The sequence below is a fragment of the Trichechus manatus genome, unplaced genomic scaffold (assembly GCF_000243295.1).
Source record: "Trichechus manatus latirostris isolate Lorelei unplaced genomic scaffold, TriManLat1.0 scaffold00037, whole genome shotgun sequence".
Classification (NCBI taxonomy): Eukaryota; Metazoa; Chordata; class Mammalia; order Sirenia; family Trichechidae; genus Trichechus; species Trichechus manatus.
In genome coordinates this window covers 14847518-14861762 of record NW_004443973.1, presented here as the reverse complement: position 1 = coordinate 14861762, position 14245 = coordinate 14847518, and the positions used below count along the sequence as shown (strand labels likewise).

The following is a 14245-nucleotide window of genomic DNA, read 5'->3' as shown; positions in this document are numbered from 1 at the left end:
TCCAGGCATGGCTTACCTGCTACAGGGTCTCAGCAGGCTGCGGTACAAATGTTGGCTGAGTCTGAGGCCCCTCAGAAGTTTTACTTGGGAAGGATGTGTTCCGAGCTCATTCAGGTTGACGTAATTCAGTTCCTTGCACCTATGGAACTGAGGCCTCTGGTCCTAAGGGCCCTGTCATAGAAGCTGGCTTCTTTAAGGCAAGCAGGAGAATCTCACTCCAGTCAGCTAAGATTTATTGAGTGCCTGCTACGTGCAGGGGCACCGTTAAAAGCGATGAACCAGATAAGTCAGGTCCCTGTCCTCAGGGAGCTCACAGTAGAGGGATAGAAAGATCAGGGAAGGCCAGAGTTGACATTTGAACTGAGACCTGAATGACAAGGAGCGCTTCAAGCAGAGATCTGTGAAACAGCGTTCCAGACGGAAAAAAAGGGACCTTCCAAAGACCCTGAGCTCTGCCTGGCTGGAGTGTAGTGAGAAGGAAGGGCGGCGTGAGGTAAGAGAGGTTTGTAGGACCAGATCAGGAGGGGCCTACTAGAACAGCTAAGGAACTTGGAGTTTTAAGTACAAATTTTTTGATAGTGCGGAGAAATGGGGAAGGGCGTGGAATGGCTTAAGGATGTCTGTCTGGAGGCAAAGAAGGTCGCCCGGAAGTCATGCACATGCCTCTCGGCCAGAGCCAGTTCGCCTTCTATCCGCGACTCGAGCCTCACGTCTCAAATCGGCTTAGTTAGGAGAAAGTGCAAGGCCACTAGCGTGAAAGCCCGCACGATACCCGAGGAAGCTTGGGTCTCCGCGCCCGCCGTAGATGTCGTGACAGAGGCAGCCTGTTGCCTTGGAGCCGGCGAGACGCGGTTCGGCCTCCCAGCTGTGGAGAACGCCGGCCGCGGGCCACAATCATCATGTCGGTGTTGGACGCACTTTGGGAGGACCGGGACGTCCGCTTCGACGTGTCCTCACAGTGAGTCGCCAAGATTCCCCAGGGGCCTGTAGCCTGCAGAGGGCGCCGCGCCGCGCACTAGGGACCCACCGGCCGGGCCTGCGCCCCCGCTGCTCGCGGCCCTCGCGAGGGTGGGAGGGGGTTTGCCAAGGGTGTCTTTGCCTCGTGAGTACGCAGATTGGCCGGGGAACTGCGGCCCTCCGGAGACAGGCGGCACAGCAGGACGTCTAGATGATCGAGTTTCGGTCCAGCGCAGTCCCGGCCTCGTCCTGGGAAGCTACCCAAACACGACCCGGGGCAAGCCAAGGCTTGAGGCGCCAGTTTTGCGTGGTGGAAGGAACATAGGACAGGGACTCAGGACACCAGGATTCTAAAACTAGGTCTGGAATAATGACAAATAGTGGGCCCTTGGACAGATGACTTCGCCCTTCCAAGCTTGAGTCTTAGCTGTAAAGTGAAGGATGTGGGAGCAAGCATTCTCCAAAATTTCTAAACACTGAAACTTTATGCCCACGTAAGTTTTTACCTAGTTATTCATCTGAATCACCAATAGGAAGAAGGAGCCCCCTTTTGGAGCCTCTCAAACAGACACCCTGTTTATGCAAAATACCTTTTTTTCACTTTACCTTAAAGAGGGGATGGTGAGAAGCTTCTGTTCAAATGATTCAGAAAAAGGAAAAGAAAAAAATTTTTTCCCTGTTTAGGATCTTAAGTGTTGGGAAATAACAGCAAAGCTAAAGTTCTCGGGTTAATGACATGGAGCTTCTTTAGCCACTTCTTATGGTTCCCTATCATGAACAGCACCTTCTTAGACGGAAAAATGAAATATTGATGCATTTCCCAGGCTTCGTTGCAGCTGGAGAACTAGCACTAACACGGTGTTAGATCCTCTAAGAAGTTGTGAAGAAAGAGAATTTGTAAAATTATAAACTGCAGTTACATATTGCACACATTCTATGACTTTTTCTGTCATTCTTGAGGGTTCTTAATCCAGACAAGGCCCGTCGTGTTTCAGTTTATTAAAACATTTATCAAATGCTTACCGTGTGCTGGTCACTGTGCGGATAGCTAGGGGTACAAAAATTATGGGAAATAACACACACACACAGACACACACACACACACACACACCTATACTCATACCTAATCTAGTGTAGGAGACATATACGGACGACTAACTATAATGTGGTAAATACCATCCTGAAAACATGAACAAAAACTGGGGACCATAGAAGACAGAGCCTTTAATTCTGCCTGGGGAAGACCTCACAGAAGAAATAATATTTGAGTTGGGCCTTGAATGATGAGCAGGGCCTTGTCAGGGTAGACAAGAGGAGAGTATTTTTGGGGAGTTAGGGAGGGGGAGACTCCTCATTAGAAGCAGAGTCTTGGAGGTATAAACCTCATTGACTAGAAAGCAGGATGTGTGACAGGGAGAGGATGGAGATACAAATGGAAAGGTAGATTGGCCAGATTGTGAAATGCTGTGCTGAGGATTTTGGCCATTACCAAGGCAGTAGGATGACATGGAAGGCTTTTTAAGCAGGGAAGTGATATGATCATATCTGTATTGTAATAGATAATTGAGTTGGCCGTGTAGAGAGGTGTTAGAAGTTTTTACCAGATACTCTTGCTAGTTGTTTTTGACCCTCTAGAATGCATTGTATCAGTCAGCAAGCTATTCTTCATTCTTCATTTCCTTTTGTCTCTTATATGTAATTGTTTACTGAGTCCTAATGATGGTTTGAGTGTATCTGTTCTTTAACCTGTTTCTTCTTTAACTGCCTGATCTCCTTTCCTCAACTCAGAAACCTCTAGGGGTTCTTCATTGCCCACAGGATAAGGCCCAGACCTATCAGACTGGCATTCAAGGTTCTCCACAATCTAGCTTTGGCGGTATAGTGGTGAGCATAGCTGCCTTCCAAGGTTCTCCACAATCTAGTCCCTCTTTACTTATCCAATCATATTTCTCACTATTTCTCAGTATAGATCTTCTTCCCCAGCCAGGCCAGTCTTTCTACAGGCTCTTATAATTTCTTACTCCTGGTGTTTAATCATGGACTCTCCTCTCTCTCCATTTTATTTCTCTAAATCCAACCCCTTCTTCAAGTTTTGGATTACTCCACGTGGCCCTGGTCACCCTAGGCCTTGCTGATCTCTAGCTTCTTGAAGTTCTTGAAGACCTTATTTTCAAACGCTCACTCATTTGTTATGGTACCATTTATACTGTTGGCTGGTCTATATGCATATGTCTCTTCTCTCCCTAACTAGGTTGTAAGCAGGTATAGTTGTAGCTGTAAAATTAAAGCCTTTATATTTATTTTAGACAAATGAAAACAAGACCTGGAGAAGTCCTTATTGATTGTTTAGATTCAATTGAAGATACCAAAGGAAATAATGGGGATAGAGGTAAGTACATTTTTTAATGTATTTTATATTCCTGGCTTATTTTACAAATGTTAAATCATGTTAGTTGGAGAATAAGATATGAAACAGCATCACATGAAAATATAATTGTGAGTCTTAAATCCACATAAGACTTTTCTCAGGCCTAAACAGAAAAAAAAGATAGGTATTAAACCTGTAGCCAGGGGACACAGGTTCTCCCTCAGAACTTTGGTCTTTCAGTAAGTGCTGATTCTGACATCACCTGTATCAAGTGTAACTGTTAAAACCCCAGGAGCCCTGTTTGCAAGAGGCATGAGGTATTTCTGATGGCCCTACTCTTGACGAAACTTTGGTTAACTTGAGGAAGCCAAGGGCAAGGTTGGTGGGTCTCATAATTGGTAAGAACTCTTATGTAACAGTCCACCCACCAGTCCAAATAAAAACTATAGGTAATATAACATTTTTTGATTATCAAATATGCATTGAGTGCCAAATTCTATAGTTGGACTTTGGGGTGAAAAACCAAAACCAAACCCGTTGCTGTCAAGTCGATACCGATTTATAGCCACCCTGAAGGATAGAGTAAAACTGCCCCGTAGGGTTTCCAAGGAGTGACTGGTGGATTTGAACTGCTGACCTTTTGGTTAGCAGCTGAGCTCTTAACCACTGAGACACCAGGGCTCCGTACTTTGGGATAGGGAGGACAAAAAGCCTCCTTGGCCAGAAATCTCCACTACAGTGCCTAAAGTCTTCCTAATAAAAATAATTCTGCATGTGTGCATACACCACAGAAACCTTTGTTCAAATGAAATTTTACAGGAGGTTGTAGAGTTTCTGGCTGATGAGATGGGAAAGGGAAGAAGAATCCTGCCTTCTAGCCATTTCTCTCTCCTCCCTTCCGGCAGTTTGAAAATGACCAAGTTAAAGCATTGCCAGTTCAGGAAACCCTGTGTTAAAACTATAAATACTCCAGAAGATTAGCATATTTAATCTACCCTGACATGAAATTATCAGATTAGCTTCGTGCACTGAAGCCCTGAATGAAACAGGGATAGCTATATGTTGGTGTTTTGGTAGAACAGAAAGAAAAGAACACTAGGTTTGGAACTGTAGGAAGGGTCCTTCAGCAGAAAAAGGCAGCATAAGAATCCCAGAGACTTACAGATGTACCAAGAGCAGAAGAAGAGGTAGACTTGGTAGATGGTTTTATAAGACAGACTTTTCCTACTGTAATTTTTTTGAGATCCTTTAATAGATAAAATAAATCAATAGATGTCCTGAGCTCATAGCCCAGTTGTAGAGACTAATGTTGCCTAGGCAAAATGACCTAAGTAAAACATAAATTGATGTATCTACAATAACAAAAATAAGTTATAAAAACAAGTTTGTAAAGAATTAAAATATTAAAAAATTATAATAGCAGTTAGTATTTTGAATACAGGTAGTCCCTGACTTATGATAGGGTTCCATTCTGATGACTTTGTTGTAAGTTCATTCCGATGTAAGTTAGATACCTCATTTTTTGTTTAATTTTCATTATTATTGCTTTTATTATCAATATCTTTATAAATCCAGTCTTTATGTGTCTTTGGGAGTTGGCATGAGAGAATGATAACATCAGCAAATTCCATGCTGCAACACTGTATGTAGTACATATTACTAACTATAAGATGTACCAAAAAAAAAAACACAATAACAGACAGTCGTAAGTGCGGTTCATCATATCTTGAATACGTTGTAAGCTGGGGACTGCCTGTATTTACTATTTGCCAATCACTGTTCTAAGTCTTTTATATGTATAATCTTATTTAATATTAATCATAAAAACAAAAAATATGAAGTAGATGCTATTATTATCTTTATTTTTCAAATGTGGAAATTGAGGAACAGTGCGGTTACTTCACTTTTCCAAGTCACATTGCTAGTAAGTAATGAACCAAACTGCCTACATTGCTCCCTAAACTGCAGTGATCACATTATTCCCTTCTCAAAAATTTTCAGTCCTCTCTGATCCTAATTCTAAACCCCCACCCCCACCTCACTGCCCTTATTACTAATAGATCTTAGTCCATGTTTCTTGGGCCAGAATTGAAGAACTTCTAGTTTGGCTACAAAGAACCTTTCTTGCCTGTGTTGCTGTCTTCCATTTGTCCCTCCAGGTTCAGCACCTTTCTGCACCCTTTTCCCCTTACCCTGAGAAGATGACTTGTATAGATTACATGTAAGGGCTCCGGTGCCCTCTTGCTTCCTCTTAGGAGAGCCATGTCAGAAGATGAGATGGTGACAGGAGAGTGAGGTCGGGGTATTTATTCTCCTGGTCCTCTCCAGAGAGAGGCCGGCTGTGCTTTTCCTCTCAAAATGGTCAGATCTGTAGGAATCTTGCTCCTTCCATAATTCAGTAACTGCTCCTTCCCCTTGTCACTTTGGTCCTGGGATGGTGGCATTTCTGCTGCACTGACACTTACTATTCCCAACACACCATCCATACCTTTGTAATAAGTCCTGATTTGAGTATGTCATCTGTTTTCTGTTGAACCCTGACTGATAGATGCATGACCAGTCTTCTATGATATTGTGTGAACCTTATCCTCCAGCCATTTTGGACTACTTATTATTCTTCAAACACATCCAGTAATTTTCCACAGTCTTCCTGGAGAATGCCTTCCTTTATTTTTGGAACCTCCTTTACTATCCTATATCACTCTAGGATTCATGCAGGCCTACTTTCTCTGATTTTAGACATTCTTAGGGTTTTCAAGGAAGAGAGCATGTTTATGGCCTATCTATGATTACTCATCAAAAGAATTATATAATTATAATTAGTTGGAGAAATGTGTGTTAAAGTTGTTGTTAGGTGCTGTTGAGTCGGTTCCAACTCATAGCGACCCTACATAGAACGAAACACTTCCCAGTACTATGCCGTCCTCAGCAATCATTGTTATGCTTGAGCCCATTGTTGCAGCAATGGTCCATCTCATTGAGGGTCTTCCTCTTTTTTGCTGACCCTGTACTTTACCAAGCATGATGTCCTCCAGGGACTGGTCACTCCTGATAACATGTCCAAAGTATGTGAGACGAAGTCTCGCCATCCTTGCTTGTAATGAGTATTCTGGCTGTACTTCTTCCAAGACAGATTTGTTTTTTCTTCTGACAGCCCGTGGTATATTCAGTATTAATATATGCTTCAAAAGTTAAGCAAGCTTTATTATTTCAGGATCTCTCAAAGCATTTAATACACTGATTGTATTGTAAACCTCTAAAACACATAGTTCACCACGCTCAGATTTATTTGGCTTTTTTTTCCTTGGGGCATTGATAGGGACTACTGTTCCATGGGATGCCCTTTGAGAAATAGTTTATCTAACTTTGTATTTTAATGTAAAAACACAGAATGTTAGATCAATATCACTTTGATGCTAAGAATGAAAAGCACAAAGCCTTAAATAGACTTCAGCCTGGCCATAACTTTATATGAGCAAAAAAGAAAAATTTGCTTATAGCAAAATTGGGTGTCTAAGTATATGGCTCACTTAAGTGAAAACTGTTAAGAGAGCACTCATGGCAGGGATGAGTGTGTATGTGAGAGTTCTTTGAAAAAGGTGATTTAAATGAATGGCTGTGTAATTATGGTATCCCAAACCCTGGTGGTGTAGTGGTTAAGAGTTCGGCTGCTAACCAAAAGGTTGGCAGTTTGAATCCACCAGGCACTCCTTGGAAACCCTGCAAGGCAGTTCTACTGTATCCTGTAGGTTTGCTATGAGACAGAATCGACTCAACAGCAATGGGTTTTTTTTTCTCTTATACATATTCTCGGTTGTACACATAGAACTTCCTGGAACCCAGCTTCTACTGAGACAAACGATCAGTATATAATTTTCTCTGTCAGTTTGAGTCACGCCAAGCTGTTAGCAGTGAATACTTGTATCCCTTTAGTAACCCTCAGATTTTGTTTCTCTGAGATTATGAATCATACTTTATATACTTTATGTAGCATTTATGCACAATAAATATTTTCAATTAATAAATGTATGAAAACATCTTGGGTGTTGCTGCTGATAACTGGACACATCCAGTCTATGTTCACTTCATAGTATACTGCAAAAATGGGTTCTTACTGAAGCTAACCTGTTTTTTGGTTTGTTTGCTTGTTTATTTGTTTTTAGGTAGACTCTTAGTAACAAATTTAAGAATTATCTGGCATTCTTTGGCATTACCGAGAGTCAATCTTTGTAAGTATCTTTGTTAGATAACTCTAAAGAAAAAAAAATCCTTTGTCAAGTGAACTATTATACTTGTGCTGTGACTTTTGATTCTGAAAAATCTATGCTATGACATGTCTTAAATTGATAAAAACTTCAGAAATTCTATATGAGATTAGGGCTTTTACATTGAATAATTTTTGTTTTTTTGTTGTGAGTTGTTTTGTTACATTTTTTGCTTATTTTTGACAACTTGCAATAACCTGTTTTTAGAACAAGTAGTCCCTGACTTTCAATGAAGTTCTGTTCCCACTACTCTGTTTTAAGTCGGTTCTGACGTAAGTCGGATACCTCATTTCAGATTAACAGCTTAGGCTTCTTCTGGTACAAAACACTGAATAAGATCACACTGTAGGTCTGGTCTATAACGAAGTCGGCGTCAGTGTCATAACAATGAAGTTGGAGTCCTAACAGCTGTCGGGTGCATGCACAGTTCAATTGTGTGTCATTACAGTTGAACATTGCCCAGTTTTCTATCGGTGTTCAGTGTTTTGAACAGTAAAGCAAAAAATTGAACATCTGCAAGTGAACATCTGAGAATGATAATATGAGCAAATTACACGCTGCAAGATTGTAGGTAGTACATATTACTAAGGATAAGATGTACAAAAAAATACGGTTGGTCATAACTCGAATATGTCATAAGTCGGGGACTACCCCAAAGAAGGGAGATCTAAATTCTAATAAAATTTATTGTGTTAAATGATGTTTCTTTTTTTTTTTTTTTTTTTGAAGTATTTTAGATTATCCAGCTAGACCTTTTCTTTTGATATAGTGGTGTTAAATTTTCAGTAAATAATGCTGTTTAGGTTTTAGAGAAGCAAACTTCTTATTTCACATATTCTGAATGTTTTTGTTTGTTCATGGAGATGGAATTGACTCTCGTTCTTTTAATTATTTAACTTAAATTTACAATTATTTCATAAGCTTTTTAAAAAGTTGTCTTTATCTTTAGTTTTTAAAAGTTAAAAATTCTGTATATGATTTTCAGAAAACTGCTTTTTCTCGATTTACTGTATCGTGTTCTTTAAATTCTTTGCTTTTGAATTTTAGCTGTTGGTTACAACTGCATATTGAATATAACAACAAGGACTGCTAACTCTGTAAGTCTGAAAAAATATATATATGTATAGTAAAGAAACAGTGGATATTTTAAGGTTAACATTCATGTTTTCACTGTAAGTGAGGAGTTGATCTTAAAATCTGAACTTGTGAATAAATTTGTCCTTACAGAAATTACGAGGCCAAACTGAGGCTCTTTATATACTAACAAAATGTAACAGTACTCGTTTTGAATTTATCTTTACAAATGTGGTTCCTGGAAGTCCTAGACTTTTTACTTCTGTGATTGCAGTACACAGGTATAGTAATACTTTATGGATTATTGAATATTTTTAAAACAGTTCTATTATATAAATGTTTACAAGATAAAATTTAGAAATGCGATACTATCTTCCTGCAAGCTCTATTGTAAAATATCCTGAAGACTGCTTTAGAACACATTTCATTATCATTTGATAAACGCTTTGAAAGTATTTATAAAACCCATGAGACTACTGAAGAATCATAAAAATTTCCACTGAAGAGTTTATTAAATTAGCTGTCAGGGTAGGTAAAGTGAAATGGAGAATTTATTCACTGTAGATAATTCATTAAATAAAAAGGTTATTTTTCTAGTAGTAGAAAGCTTGTTTGGGGGGTTTTCCTAAAGAATTTTCTTGTTTTGTTTTTGTTTGCTAAATTCTTTTATTTTCACTACCTTAGCTCTCTCTCTTTTTTTTATTTATCAGCCCTAAGTACTATAATTTTTTAAAACAAGCTTGGTTAAAATGACAGGCCAAAAATAAAAATATATAATTTGGTGGCTTTTAGTATATTCACAAAGTTGTGCAGCCATCACCATGATCTAATTCCAGAACACTTCAGCACTCCAAAAGAAACCCCATACTGGTTTAGCAGTCACTACCCACTCTCCCCTCCCACAGCCCCTGACAACCACTCATTTACTTTCTGTCTCTATGTATTTGCCTACTGTGGACATTTCATATAAATGGAATCATACAATATGTGGCCTTTTGTGTTTGGCTTCTTTCACTTGGCCTAATGTTTTCGAGGTTCATCCATGTTGCAGCATGTGTCAGTACTTAATTTCTGTTTGTGACTGGGTAATATTCCATTGTATGGATATACCAAATTTTGTTTGTCCATTCATCAGTTGATGGGCGTTGGGGTTTTTTCCACTTTTTGGCTATTATGAATAATGCTGTTATTAACATTCATGTGCACATTTTTATGTGAACATATGTTTTCAGTTCTCTTGGGCATATACCTACCTATACCTCAGCTCTTTATTTCACTTTACTTTGAGACGTTCTATGAAAAGTTTTAAATGGAACATGAAGGGAGCATGAAAGCTGCTTTCGTTTAGTAGTATGAAAATGTTATAAGTATTCTCCCCTAACTAATTTACAGTATAGTTTCTATTTTTTTCCACAGGTTTAAGTATAGGTGACAGCAGCACTAAACCAAATTGAGATGTATAGGCAGAATGCTCAAATCCTGCTCTTTCTCAGCTGACATATTAGGTTAATTAAAGTAAAAACTAGAGTTTAACAATGAATATTACAATTTATATAGATTAATTATAAAATTATTAAAGCCAAGAAAACCCTTTTATCACTCTTACTAAATGCATAACTTAGCCTGTTTTTATATAGAGTAAAATTATTATTGTTGTTGGGTGCCGTCAAGTCAATTCGCGACTCAGTGATCATGTGACAGGGTAGAACTGCCCATAGGATTTTCTAGGCTGTAATCTTTATGGGAGTGCATTGCCAGGTCTTTTTGTCGCAGAACCGCTAGGTAGGTTCAAACCACCAACTTTTCTGTTAGTAACCCAGCACTTAACTATTGTGCCACCAGAGCTCCTTGGAGTGCAATTAGAATTAACTAATCAAAAGTTAAGCAGAATTTTTTTTTTTTTTTAAATCTTTACCAAAAGAGAAACAGAAAGAAAACAAAGTCATGGAGATTTTACACACAACTGTCTCTCACACAGACACACACATACACCCACACACACTGTCACACATACACACTCACAGGTTCCCTTTTGGAGTTGGTACAGATTCATTCTAATTTTCTATATAGAGATAAATGTGAGCCTAGTATTTTCAGGTTGCAGTGAGAAAAGTAATTGGACTGTTTTTGTCAAAAGAATAATGGTAACTTTACCTAAAACAGGTTTAAAAAAAAAAAAAAAAGAGAAGCATTTTGATAGAGGAAAGAAAACCCAATTTCCATGTCTATTACGTGCAGTCAGAGCCCTGGTGGCACAGTAGTTAAGAGCTACAGCTACTAACCAAAAGATCAGCAGTTCGAATCTACCAGCCGCTCCTTAGAAACTCTATGGGGCAGTTCTACTCTGTCCCGTAGGGTTGCAGTGAGTTGAAATTGACTTGACGGCAACGGGTTTGGTTTTTGGTACGTGCAGTCATTGTTTTTTGTTTAGCAAGAAGTCTATTTCCTATCATTTGTGCTGTATGATACATATTGCCTTAAAAATTTGAGATCTAAAAAAATAGATTACAGAGATAAAATCTAAAAAGATAGATAACTGAGACATAACAAAATGACAAATAATAAAAATCTACAAAAAGCTCTAATCACCAGAATCCGTTGAAAGGAAAATTTTTTTAATTTACCATAGTAATTATTTGTGTGCTATACATAAATACTAACAACCTATATTTTAATAGTTAAGTAAACATAACCTACAAAAACCACATTTTCAGTTTGGAGTGACCTTTTGTTCATTCTTTTTCATAGAGCATATGAAACATCTAAAATGTATCGTGATTTTAAGTTGAGAAGTGCACTAATTCAAAACAAGCAACTAAGATTATTACCACAAGAACATGTATATGATAAAATCAGTGGAGTATGGAATTTATCCAGTGATCAGGTATTGTGCAAAGAATTAGTGAACCTTTTGGGGCGGTGCTTTGGTGGTCATTTTTCCATTCATCGTTGGGTTTGTATATTCATTCAACTCTATTAGCATTATAGCTTTTGACAAGACGTAATATTCTGATTTTCATATTTTTATGGGCTCTGTACTGTTTTTAACAGCTTTTGATCTACATAGAATTTAGAGCTGGAATGGACCTTAGGGATCATCTGGTTCAGCCTCCCTTCATTTATAGATGGGAAACTCAGGCCCAAAAGAGTTACCTGACCTCATGTATCTCGTTCGCCTCAGAGCCATGCTCTACCGTACTACCCTCCATTTCTGATTGCTTATGCTGATGGAGAAGAACCATGGTGCAGACAGTCACAGAAGCCTTTTAATCTGGTCTTTTTTTTTTTTTACATACTTTTTTTTATTTTAATGGTAAAAATATATATAACACAGCATTTGCCAATTCAGCATTTTTCAAGTGTACAGTTTAGTGATGTCAATTACATTAATCATGTTGTGCAACCACCACTCCAAATAGTTGTTAATCTCGGTTTTAGGGAACTAAATATATAATTGATTTGGTGTCTCTTAAATTCATTATTGTAACTCTTCATTTGTGTGTGTGTGGGGGATATACTTATATACTTGTTTATACATGCGTATATCTATTTATATATGTTAGCAACTAATATTTGAAACAAGTGCTGTATCTTTATACAAATAACACACACCTTCTACATGTTTGCCAACTGTGCCCTCCCTCCACGAGGTATTTTCAAAAGTGCCGCTATGCTAATATATTTTTACATGTTTCTGTAAAAAAAAAATTAGCGTAGTGCACTTATGAAAATACCTCACGGGGGGAAGGTGCAGTTGGCAAACAAATGTAGAAGGCATGCATTATTTGCATAAAAATACAGTAACACATCGATTTCTAGGGAAAAATATATTTTACTAAGAATAGTTTCCAGCCTTTGTGTGTGTTACAACTTAGGTTAGACTAATAACCTCTTTGATAAATCTGTAACATTTCAGTGAAGAGCTTATTGCTGGTCACACATCATAAACATATGGTTGAATTGTAAAGATTTGATAGCCTTTGCTCACTTGAAAAGTTCTTTTAAACTGATAAGGGTTTTTGAAAAGTTCTTTTAAACTGATAAGGGTTCTATAAGATATAGATAGCTCCCCATCTGAATAACTCCTTCTCATCCTTTAGGTCAGGGGTCGGCAAACTTTTCCTGTAAAGGGTCAGATAGTAAGTATTTTAGGTTTTGAAGTGTGTACAATCTCTGTTGCAGCTACAACCTGCAGTTGTAGCACAAAACCAGCCATACACAACACCTAAAAGCATGAGCATGGCTGTACTCCAATAAAACTTTATTAATGGGCACTGAAATTTGAATCTCATACAGTGTTCATCTGTCACAAATTTTTTTTTTTTTTTTAACTTTCAACCATTTAAAAATGTAAGGATCGTTCTTAACTTACAGGCCATACCAAAAAACAAGTATCAGAATAGATTCGGCCCATGAACTATAGTTTGCTAACCTGTTTTAGGTCATAGCTTAGATGTCACCAAAAGCTTCCTTCTATATGCTACTTACGTAGCCTGTACCTAACATTTACCACTCTAAATTATTACTATTGTAAAATTACATACCTTATTTGTAGCCCTACATTAGACTATATGCTTCGTAAGGATAAGGATTGAGTTACCCTGTTCAGGTGCGATTTTTTAGTTAATCAATTAATTAAATAGATGTTTGAGATTATTAGAGATATCATTTTATTGAAAATTAGGAATATTATTGTCAACCCAACTTGTATTTACTGAAAAATAATGAAACAAATGTGCTCACCTATCACTTTAATAAGTCTTTAGGAGTTTTGCAATTTCTTCTCTTTTTCCTAAATAAGAGGAACAACAACATGAATTATTCCATATTAAGTTATACTTACTGTTGATTAATGAGACTTGGGATGGGAATAATGGGAGGCTAAATTTTTTTGTATAAAAATTTCTCACAAGATGAGAGTGGAGGGAGAAAATATGTATGTATGTATATGTATGTATATGTGAATGGTTGGTGAACAAGACTTTTCTGATGTTTCAAATCTGGTTACCCCAGAAAAGGGCTTTTTAGGTTCTGGGTTCATCTGTGAGTTAATGCTTTATGCCCAGCCTTAAAGTGTAAAATAAAATTCCTCTGAGCATGTAGGAGTAGAGTGGAGAATGAAAGATAAATGGTAGAAGCAGATAATTTTGGTGCCGTGTTACTGGGTCTTGAGGATTTTTTTTTTTTAATTGTACTTCAGGTGAACGCTTACAGAACAAATGGTTTCTCATGAAACAGTAGTACACATATTGTTTTATGACATTGGTTAGCAACCCCACGACATGTCAACACTCTACCTTCTCGACCCTTTTTTTTTTTTGGTGAAAATATACATAGCCAAAGATACACTGTTTCAAAAATTTCTACATGCACAATTCAGTGACATCGACTACGTTCTTCCAGTTGTGCTGCTATTCTCACTTTAGATGAAGGTTTACAGAACAAAATAGTTTCTCATTAAACAGTTAGTGCACATGTTGCCCTATGACAATGGTTAACAGTCTCACAACACATCAACGCTATCCTTACTCAACCTTGGGTTCCCTATCACCAGCTTTCCTGTCCCCTTCTGCCTTCTAGT

The 14245-nt window shown here is 38.0% G+C and overlaps 1 protein-coding gene across 1 annotated transcript in view; it reads left to right on the top strand.

The window, feature by feature from the left end:
• Nucleotides 1-588: 588 nt before the first annotated feature.
• Nucleotides 589-14245, top strand: part of BBS5 (Bardet-Biedl syndrome 5) — a 21189-nt gene continuing 7532 nt past the window's right edge. Inside the window, 7 exon segments of the mRNA XM_004375541.2 lie at nucleotides 589-859; nucleotides 862-958; nucleotides 3264-3346; nucleotides 7489-7554; nucleotides 8638-8687; nucleotides 8818-8945; nucleotides 11413-11548. Coding sequence (XP_004375598.2) covers nucleotides 589-859; nucleotides 862-958; nucleotides 3264-3346; nucleotides 7489-7554; nucleotides 8638-8687; nucleotides 8818-8945; nucleotides 11413-11548 — 831 coding nt within the window.